This window comes from Orbicella faveolata, unplaced genomic scaffold, assembly GCF_042242905.1.
Source record: "Orbicella faveolata isolate gen_17 unplaced genomic scaffold, um_ofav_v1 contig_34, whole genome shotgun sequence".
Classification (NCBI taxonomy): Eukaryota; Metazoa; Cnidaria; class Anthozoa; order Scleractinia; family Merulinidae; genus Orbicella; species Orbicella faveolata.
The window spans coordinates 5,202,623-5,213,457 of record NW_028301563.1 but is presented as its reverse complement, the minus strand read 5'-3'; the positions used below and the strand labels follow the sequence as shown (position 1 = coordinate 5,213,457).

At 41.0% G+C, this 10,835-nt stretch overlaps 1 protein-coding gene across 3 annotated transcripts; it reads left to right on the top strand.

The window, feature by feature from the left end:
• Positions 1 to 2,314: 2,314 nt before the first annotated feature.
• LOC110055781 (uncharacterized) lies at positions 2,315 to 9,615 on the top strand. Of its 3 annotated transcripts, none has more exons than XM_089271728.1 (7): positions 2,315 to 2,535; positions 3,327 to 3,398; positions 4,020 to 4,136; positions 4,666 to 5,874; positions 7,044 to 7,150; positions 8,248 to 8,297; positions 8,466 to 9,615. In XM_089271728.1, exons 2-7 carry the CDS (start codon positions 3,332 to 3,334, stop codon positions 8,614 to 8,616), a joined length of 1,701 nt encoding a protein of 566 aa, XP_089127854.1. In that variant the 5' UTR covers positions 2,315 to 2,535; positions 3,327 to 3,331; the 3' UTR covers positions 8,617 to 9,615. The 3 variants fall into 3 exon arrangements, with proteins under 3 accessions (XP_089127854.1, XP_089127855.1, XP_020617842.1); XM_089271729.1 differs by having other exon boundaries at positions 3,324 to 3,398; XM_020762183.2 differs by lacking the exons at positions 2,315 to 2,535; positions 4,020 to 4,136 and having other exon boundaries at positions 3,008 to 3,398.
• Positions 9,616 to 10,835: the final 1,220 nt, after the last annotated feature.

The window sequence follows — 10,835 nt, the reverse complement described above, 5'->3', positions numbered from 1 at the left end:
ATGATCCTGCTCATACCGGCTTGACTAGCGAGGGTCAAGCGCCACTTACCATATAAGGACAGTTTGGCGAAAAGCAAGGGAAGTGTAAATATGACGAGAACACTCTCGCCACCCCAACTTGCCATTTCCCCCACTGGAAAGTAACTATCTACCATTGATTTCTACATTATAAGACTAATTCGCCCAACTCTAAGCCTGAGAATGCCTTGACAGATCCAAATCGTGAACAGCTACAGTGACCTCGGACCCGCGGTCTCGGATTGATATGCCACTAAGGCGGGACCGCTTTGAAGAGACATGTGCGTCGAAGCTGTCTTTCTCTCACCATAAACAACCGAAGAGAAGTTGATATATGTGCGAATTTAAGTTAGATTAAGCAACATGAAAGTTAGATTTCCATTTTTGTTGACAAAATGATTAAAATAACACTGATGAGAACGGGGAAAGATAAAGCTTTGTGATTTGTTGACACACAGCTTCAAGTGTTGTCCCGTTATTCACGGGAGATTTATAAAATCCTCTTATATACTGATCATGATTTGACGATAAGGAACACTGATAAGGCAATTTTTTATTAAAAACAGATCGAAATGTAGCGCAAAAAGATTCACCGCAAATTACAGAAGCATAATGTCGCATTTCGTCATCGGTTACAGGTCAAACGCCCCAACAAAACGCCCTGGGATTTTTGCTTATTAGGATAAGCTTTCTTAGACACTTAAACCTTCGGTGTGGCGCCTTTAAAAGAACGAGGAATATACAGTCAGTCTTTCTTTGTGGGAAGCTGCATACTCGTGAAGAAGCGTTTTTCCCTGAGCGTTTACTTGTGGGGGCGTTTTGGTAATCTACCTCATTTAACTTTAAGTAATTACACTTATATTTCAACAACAGTTCTAACACGTCTAATAAAATTTAAAGACTAAGCTTATTTCAAATAAAGGGACGGACCATTATTATTTTCTGGGAGGGGGGTGTGGAAGGGGGTTGAGCAATTCCCAAAACAAATTCCTGCCTGCAAGAACAGCTAAAAAAAGTCGTACAAGGGGAGCCATTTCACAAGCTATTGCCCACCGAAAAAACATGCACAATCTATAAGTGAGTAAAATAAATTCCGGATCCATGCCCCAAAACCTTGCCCAACCGTCTTTCCCCCCACCCCCTCAAAAAATAATGGTCCGTTCCTAAGTAGCACGCCTTTGTCTAACTTCAGTCTCTCGATTCCCCGTCTGTTATCTCTTGCTTTATGTTCTGTAAGCTGAAAAAAGAACTAGTGTGTGTCCAAGGAAGCTGAGCCAACATGAAAGCCGTGGCTTGTGGTTCTTCGATCGTTTCATAATTCTGCAGCATGTCTTAGGTGAACATATTTCACGTATCTGATGAAGTGTTGTGTTCACACTTGCACAAAAACAAATCCACAGTTTTCTGAACTTCAAGCAGTTGATCACTTCCTGTTCTCAGCACCAACTCAATTTCGCCCGACATGTTGGACGCACTGAAGTCGATCAAAACTATCTCAGAATTTGGTAGGGTCTACTTCAGGGTCTATGTGATAGTGTAAGAAAAGATTTTACTGATAAGACACTCCTCCAATTTCTATAGCCTTGGCCGATGTGATGATCATCCGTACTTTTCTTGTGGTCTTACAGCCGTTTCAATCAGTTTTTTATTTACCTTTATCTTAAAATAATCGATGCGAATGGAAAGAACACCCGAAATTCTGTGACGTGACCAAGCCTTAATTTCTCTTGGGCGAAAGTGACTGATGAAAGACTGGTGAAAGATTTTTTTGTTCCCAGAGACGTCAAAGGGTTTTGTCAGCACCCAGACTGACAGCACCGCACCCATGGCTCTGTCGAGCATGCGCAGTGAAGAACCAAGGGCAACAGAGAGAGCGAAGGGCCTTATTCCTCGTTTTTACATCCCTTGTAAGTAGTCAAAGTACGTCGCTCGCATTTAGAACTTCTCCGAACTATATATTCTGGCAAACGATTAAGTTCACACGCTGACTGGGCTTAATTACGACACGATGCTAAGATTAACTGCATTGTGTCTGGTAAGGGGTGTGGTAAAAGTAAAGAAAAAAAAGCCAGTGGGCGGAAAATCAAGCGGGTTCTAGTGCTTATTTACCAAATAATAAGCTAGATACATTCTCTCTCATCTTATGACTGTAAATCAACAATGCTTATTTCTTGTTTTAAAAAAAGCTATTTGGCGCGATATTACTTCGAACACGCCGTTATGTATTTCGGGATTTTGACCTTTGCAAAGGAAATTGAATTTACGACTCTAAAAATCCAAGCCAGTGCGTCTTCTGGTACGCTCGTTTGTTGGTTCCTGCTCCGACAGCTAGGATGATTAATCTTTGATCATTTTCAAGGCGCTACCGAACGAAAATAAACTAACGAAGACAAAGGAATTCTGACGGGTAGAGCAGGTTGCCATCTTGAGGGAAAATAAGACCACAGAACTCTGGTGCGCCATTCAAGAACGAAATTTTACTCTCACAGATTAAGCAACGGGATCAGCAGAAAAAAGGTGTGTGCGCTTGTATTTTGGAACTTTACTGTGTCTCACTCGTTTTGCATTAGTTTAAATCGTTATTGATATTCAAACTTTAGAGCGGAACGAGCTTTCGTACTCGAATAAGTGAACCGTTGAAAATAGGAACTAACGCCTTCGTTTACCAAAGAATAGGTGTATATCGAAATTTCAAAAAAGAGAATTATCATTTTTCTTTGTGAGGGTAGAACTATTTCTTGCCATGTTTCTCCCGGTTAATTGTTGATTTTTTTCTGGAGCGAAAAATTCGCTGCCATTTTCAGGCAATTCTATTTTCTTGTCGTCGCATGTTTCTGAAAGTTCCATCGCATATTCAAATCAAAAGGCCGTGAGATCTTTATAGGAAAGTTATCTTAAAAAAAGACATTTTTTAAAGACTAAATATCAAAATTAAATTTGAAAAATATATACTTTCTCATGCATTGGAAATGTTTTTCATTCTGAGTCTAGCCTCAGTTAAACATTTCACATTGAATACAATAAGAAACCTGTATCTTTCAGTTGATACAAGAATTATTAACCAGTTATCACTGGACTTTCGACGTGTTTCCAATTCACTACATAAAATAGAACTACTGACTGTTTTGATGAAAAGTTGACCCGCCGATCAGCTAGCTGTGCCGGAACAAGAAACCGGAGGCCTGTGCTGACCCATAGAGGCCTGGGGCCATTGGTAAACCCTCTGTCATGTCTTGACGTAGATGAAGCCAGTGAAATAATTTTTAGCAGGAAAAACAAGTTGTTATTAATGTTATTTTGTCTAGTAGGGAAGATGAGGATCCTCGTTGTTTTAGCGGTTGTGGCAAGCTTGCAGTTCTCAGATGCTCTGCCACTTAACGGTAACGTCTGTCTTGCTCATCAAAATTAATTTTCTTTAGTCTTGAACTGGTCAGTAAAGCGGCTTTCACTGAAGATGATTAATTAACAACCTCATTCAAACAAAAACCAACCTAATTCGAAGGCCCTCCAATATAACCAGTTTAGATGGAATAATCAAGAATAGATTCTGATTGAATGTACAATATCCCTTTTTTTCATACTGTTTACGGTTAATTTAAATAACAACTTAAAATGCCGCGCTATGGAGCTCGATTTCCGAAACTCTCTAGGGAGGATCGATATCCGGAGCGCGGGCTCCTTTCCCGAACAGCGGCTGGTAATCGAGCCTAACTTGTTACGGTTTAATTCAAAACTCATAATCATCTAACCTAACAAAAAAGCCGCCGCCTCGCGCAGTAATTATAACACAACTGTCAAAGCTACCCGGCGTTCTTAAGTGCGTAGCTTAAAGACTGCAAAGCATGCACCGAAAGGTACAAAAGTTTACCGAGTGGCGCAAAGCCCTCGTTTAATGCTCTGGCTTCTTATAACAAACGACTTACAGGTTTCTCTTGTATACTGGTCTAACACTCTGCCAATCTGACTAGCTCTAATACTGTGCCAACATTAATTCTAACCAGACTGCCGCGATCATTACGAGCAGTGTGGAGACTGGGCGAAACACCAGTATTGTGAACTGAGTGACTACAAGGATTACATGAACCTGGTGTGTCCGTACAGTTGCGGCCAATGTGACGGTAACAGCTTTAACTCTATCACAAACTACCCACTAATCATGCTTTGAGTTACAATGCAGCTCATTGAATAACAAGATTTGCTTTCCGCTCAAGGAGTCCAAGACTAGAAACATAACTTTGTGCCTGTCATGCCCTGGTTCTATAGTCTTACATGGTTGAAAACAAACAAACAAACAAAATAAAACAATAAACAGACAAGAAAACAAAAAAATTCAAACAGGGTGTGCAAGAGTTGATGAGAACTGTATTTTCCCGCAAGCCTTCACGCTCCTCCTTGAGTTCACTCTTCTCGCACTGAAATGCCGTTTACAATTTCTCTGACGACGTAGGAATAAACACGTTAATTTCTGAACAGATTGTTCTGCGGCTGAGTTTAAGAACATTCAGGCAGTTAATTGGTTAGACCAAGCTTCTAATGACGCACAAAGCAATGACTGAAAAGATTCAAAGGACAATCAGCAAGTACCCTTATTAAGGACTTATGTAAGACTTAGTTTGCAAAATTAATATGAATGCGTTACATTTCCAGACATTCTGAACGACTTGAGTGCGTCAGGCAAGGAGGCTTCCGGTGCTGATGACGTACATGGAGCAATACCGGAAGTTGTGGATGACTTTGAGAACTTCGAAGCGCTGGGAAGCAGGTCTCAAAAGTCTGAGCCAGCAGATCACAAAGACGACAGTGCCTCTCAAAGTCAATCAGGATCTGCAGAGGATGAAAATGACGCTCTTTTTCGTGCGTCAGCAACGAAAGGAACAGAGTCTCGATTTGATGGAGAGGCCGAACAGCAAGATGGTACAGGTGATCAGCAGGAGTCTATTTCCGGTTCCGGTGTTGATTCTGCTGGTGTTAATTTTTGGCCTGTTGTTAGAGCTGAGCTTGACGCAGACGACAGAGGACGCGACGGAGAGCTCCACTTGATCCGCAGATCTGAAATATCTACACCTGAGAAGGTGACAAGGGCTTCTGAAGACTATAGTCCGCCTGTCGAGGCAACATCCGGCGAAAATGCAAGTGAAAGAAGAGATCTTCCGGCTTCTAGTGGTTCTGGCCAGGATATCACTTCCGGTGAGGATGACGCACCCTTTGATACTTCTTCCGCTGACTCAGAATCTGATTCTGGATGTTCTTCCGGTGACGGGTGTTATGAGTCTGAAAGTGAACAAGGAGGGGATGGTGGGGGTGTTAATTCGCGATCAATTATCTCCAAGGCCGAGGAGAATGCAGCGTTCTCTCCTGGCAGCGCTTCCGGTGATTCTTCTCCTGATGTTTGGTCACATCCGCATTTCGACGTAACTGCTGGTCCATATGATGACGCAACATCCGGTTCCGGTGTTGAACCCATCACAACTGGCTCCGGCTTTGTCAAAGAAGACGAAGAGAAGGAAATCGATTCACATGGGATCGAAGACGCCATCTTTGAGGCCGGTATACCTTTGCAGTTGAACCGATATACCGCTTCCGGTTCCGGTGTGCCCAGTCCTCCTCAATCTCAAAGCTACGATGATAGTCAGGCTTCTGGTTCAGGATCTGGAGCAGTTGAGAGGAAGGAATCTGTTCAGCTCTTTGTAACACCTCAGCACCATCACAGGGTCAGTCTAATGGAGAAGATGATGAGACTTGGCAAACTTCAAGCCATCAAAGTATCACACGAGAATGTAGATGCTTCCAGCAGAAACGAAGTCCCACGTATTTCTGATGAGGATAAAGCTGCCCAGGAAATGCAATCAGATTTAGGTAAGAATTTTTCTCGGAATACAGCAAGCATATTACATGTAATGTGGAACCCCGCCTTACGGTCACCCCGTTAATACGGCCTCTTTATTCTGGCCTCAACACAAGCTCAACCAGTCATTTTCTTACTTAAAGAATCCCTTTATACGGCCACCCCTTTGATACGGCCAGACGTTTATACCCGCTGGTGACCGGATTAATTGGGTTCCACAGCTGTAACAGGAATATTTCATGAGAATTCACAAAAAAAACACCTCCGGTATAAAGATTACTTGTCTTACTTCACTTGGTGCCCTCAACTCACGTCTAGTGACACGCGAGGATTGTCTTTGTGCTCGAAACGTTTTCTCGTCCTTAAAGAAAACATTTAATTAATTAGTTAATCCACGTTAAAACACTCTCTAAATATAGTGCTGTTGAAGAAGATAAAAAAAGTTCGCATCCAACACAGTGGAATCGGAACCCGCTTCATGAACCAATCAGAACTTTTTTTTCAACTACGTGGCCGAGGAAAAGGGCGGGAAAAGTCGATTGTAATTGATTTTACCTGATTGACTTCTTCGCTCCGAAGCTTGGCTGCTTATATATTGTCATAATGATTTCTACTCATTACCAAGTGAAGCTATCAACAAGACGTGAAACCATCCCCAGCGAGCAATAACGGTTTAAACGCGCACTTTATTTACATGGCGATCAACCACTTGTGATTCAATGCTGTTAAACCTAAACAAACACGAACAAAACGGTGCAAACTAAAACCCATGATAACAACAGAGACTTTATACTGTTGTAACGCGATGCTGGGACTGCTTACAAATGGCTGAGATACGGAGACAAACTGCACTAGATGCTTGGATTTTGGATATACTAAGCTGCGATCCGCACGGCGAAAACTTGAAAATGCACTGCCCCAAAAGTATTTGAATAAATTACACGAAGATACTAGCGCCCCATTCCAATGCGTTATAAAATGCAATACAAAATGTACTTGCTAACTGAAAAACCGGACGCATAAATAACACCATTTCAAGCCGTTGCGATCTTACATCGAGTACCATACAGATCTATAAAAGCGCAAAGATGAGATAATGTTATAGTACGTTTGAGTCGCCCAGATTTAATGAATCGTTAATGTTTTGTTTGATGTTTGTTTTTGTCTTTTTGTATCCCAGGGAGAGGAACCAAAGTGTCCTTCGTTCTGAATCAAGATTTTCACAGTGGGTATGCAAATGAGAATTCAACAGCTTACAGCATTCTTGCCAATAACGTGAAAAGAGAGGTGAGATTAACAGTTGTCGTAAAATAACAAAAATCAAACTAACACTCGAGGAAAGTTTTTCTCTACAGTCGGAAGTTTTCCGGTTACGCAACAAACAAAAGAGTTTTAAAAATAGCCCAAAGAAAATACGCGCGATGACTGGTTTAAATTGTGTTTCTACTTGACAATAGACCTTTCCCGCATTCACTTCAGTGCGTGCGAACAATAGCACCAGAGCGAGGTTGGGGTAGACATTTTCATACATTTACTATATTTTTGTCCACCCTATCCTCGACTCGGCGCCAATGTTTGTTGGAATGCGGGAAAGGTCTATTAGATTATGAGCTCAGGATTTCTATCGCGCGATTTATAGTTGACGAGGTTGCAGCCCGAGTCAACATCACGCACAGAAATCGAGACCAAATAATCTAATTGTTTCAGTATGGGTCTACTAGGCGTTCAAAACTTTACCTAAATCCTCCTCACACGCACTTCGAAAACATTAGAAATTAGCCGTCATTTTTTATAAAGCGCACACTCACATGAAGCTCCGTTATCAAAGAAGTACCTACGCTGTAAACCAAGGCTGCATGTATCTGTCAACCTATTATTGGAGTATGGCCGCCATCTTGCGCGACTTCGTCGTCTTCGTCGTCTTGGACGTCTTACGTACACGCCCACGAGCAATACCGTTAACCATGATAACCCTGAGAAAATCCATTCATAGGCTTCCTTTTCTTTCCTATATGAGTATGGAGCTCCGCTTGGCGACCGCTCGGCCGCGGCATCTCCGCTAAAAGTGAGTTACACCTTTTGCGATCTAATAAAATGGGCCGTGACCACAATTTTTCTTAGAGATAAAAACGGGTGGACCCCCTCTCTCTCCTTTGCAGAAGTTCAAAAGGGGCATATTTCAAGTGGGGAGAAAATAACGAACGCTAAAGCTGCAGAGGAGAGAGGGTTGGACCGGAGAAGTTTACATCAGCCGTGTATTTAGAGCTTTTTCTGACTGTCTTACTTTTCTTACTTTTTCTCACTATTCGACTGTTTGCTAGTAAAATCATCAGTTTTTAAATTTTCCAGCACTGACAATCAATGAATGCATTTTTCTCATGCAGATTGAAAGAGCTTTAGGAAGCAATACAGTAGTCTCGGAAATTTCTTTCTCGTAAGTATCATCCTATCATATCATATCATATCATATCATCATCATCATCATCATCATCATCATCATCATCATAATGATCTATTTGCTGCGATAAAAAAGTACTAGTGATATACAAGTACAACAATTTAGTTACGTGACATGTAACCTATTTGCTTCACTCATCAACAGAGAGGTTCGTGAACCGGCAGAGTCACCAAGATTCTCCAAAGTCATGACGTCACTTAAACTACTTGGTGACGTCACCAAATTGGAAAAAGACGTCAAGAAAGGAATGATCAGCAACTTGGTCGTGGACAAGACGTTCTTCCACGCGACATAACAAACCGGTTGAAAAACAGGATTAACAGGATTTTTCGCGACAAAGAGTCAACAAATAGAAATGAGACATATGGAATCAAAGATGGCATTCAGTTAACAATTAAAAAGCCACGTCGCATTTTCAAGATGAAGCAGTTATGAACATTCATCAGAGTCGAAACCTCTCATTTAATTTTACCATCCTGTTAAGTACCCTGCTTAGTTTGAGATACTTCTCTCGGGATTGATATAGGCTCAGCCGGAGAAATTTGAAAACGGCGTTTTCACTCTGAAAACCCGTCAAATGTTTTCCACCCACACTACGCCGGAGAAATTTGAAATCGCAACAATCACCGGTCATTTTGGATTTGTGTTTGAGGAAAACTCGGGCTGGGAAATCACATGATTTTCGTGACGCCATATCGATTTCGAAAAGTTCCGTTTTCAAAATGTTTTCCGTCCTAACTACAACCAAAGCCGGCGTTTTCGAATTCCTCCGGTTTGAAGAGGCGTGTTTCAAAAGCTCCGTTTTCGTGACGGATTAGTGTGGACGGTAGGTCTAACCGTAGGAATAAAGCTGCGTTTTCAAATTTCTCCGGCGTAGTGTGCACGGGGTATAGCCAAACACAAGCTACTAAAAAGAAATTCATGTTAATCAGTAATCATTAAAAAACCCATCAAAGTTGATTTTTTATATATATATATTTTGACGAGAAGATATCGCTTTTCATTCAATATGAATATCATTGAAAATTACACGAAAGTTACAAGCATTTGTACGTTAATCGAGTACAAGTTAGGTTAGGCAGTTTTTCGGCCAGTTTTTGTAAAATTGAGAGGTGTAATGGAATAAAAAAGAAGAAATTTCTAAAGGCTAATTAGTTTGCGAAACGATTCAAACTGGTGAAATATTGCATGCAGAGGGAGCCATGAACGTTTCCTATCTTAGCTCAGTACGTATTTTAATTAATAAAAATTATATGTGGTTTTTATTTTTAAATAAAGTTACAAAAGACCCTAATATCGTCTTGTACAAACATTTTTTAAGTGCATAACACGAAGCTTAGCCTTTCCACAAACATCACGTAAAATCTCCTAAAATATCTTCACCGAACTGATTCTCCAAAAAATTTCTAAACATCACAAAAATGTTTCTAAACATCTTGAAAAACCCTCTAAGTATCTCTCATTTTTGTTTTAAAAATAAACTGAATTTGACTCACTCAGGCTAAAATTTTCAAACTTATCTTGCAGTAGTAGAAGATAGAACTGAGGAAAACACTTGGGTCAAGCCCAAAAAAGCTAGGAATATTTCGTAACATCTTTCTAATTATATTAATATTTTCTGAATCAATATCTCGGAAACTTCTCATAACCCCCCAAAAATATGCGGATATTTGTGGAAAGGCCTACACAAAGATAGGGAGACGAGTAGAAGAGCCGAGTAAAGATAGGGAACGACCCACCTCGCCGCTCGTTTTGCGGGCTTTGGCATTATGAGAAAACAACTCTGACCGCAAATAGCCGGATTTAATATCGCGCTCCTGGCCAAGTAATGTTGATCATAAGCTCTCTCCTCCGCAGAGGCTCTGACAGGTTTTAGGTGGGGAGAGTCCGCTGTACGTAGTGAGTGCAGGAGTGGATCCTGTTCTTTTGCGCCCGCACCCACCTTGCCCAGCGGATTTTTACAACGAAAGCCCCATTGGGAACCTCTGCGGAGGAGAGAGGATCATAAGTAGGCGTGACGTTGCAAGATTAATACGCTAATTATATAGCTCCATCGAAATCCAATATTGCCAACAGACCTATTTATTAATTGGATAGTTTTTGCTCGAACGTTTAGTTTAGCTTTGAACAAACTGTCCAATTTGAGAAAAATCTGGATACTTTCCATCAACCAATGAAATGTCAAGATAAATAAAAGAACTGAGTATTGGCCAATCAGGTTGCAGCTATTATCACTGCCATCAAACGTCACCGAGCGATTGTAGCTCGCTAAGTTTTTTTATGTTAATGGCGGAATTTCCCGACTTTTCTCTCCACCTTTTTGATGTCTAAACTTTCAAATGGAGTCTTCGGCTAGGTTTCCAGAGATAGATGCTACTGATGAGGGAGAATAATCAGAACAAGAACACTCAAAGAAGCAAAAAACCTGCGTTAAAGTGTTTGACTTGTGACGTGCTGAGCAAAGCGAAGTGAGAAATACTGTACTTTAGAGGATAAAATATTTGCCTTGTTTAT

Coding starts and splice junctions, on each gene's coding strand:
- LOC110055781 (XM_089271728.1), top strand. CDS start 3,332: ATGAGGATCCTCGTTGTTTTAGCGGTTGTGGCAAGCTTGCAGTTCTCA. Junction 5,875..7,043: donor GGAAATGCAATCAGATTTAG/GTAAGAATTTTT, acceptor TTTGTATCCCAG/GGAGAGGAACCAAAGTGTCC. Junction 7,151..8,247: donor CCAATAACGTGAAAAGAGAG/GTGAGATTAACA, acceptor TTTCTCATGCAG/ATTGAAAGAGCTTTAGGAAG.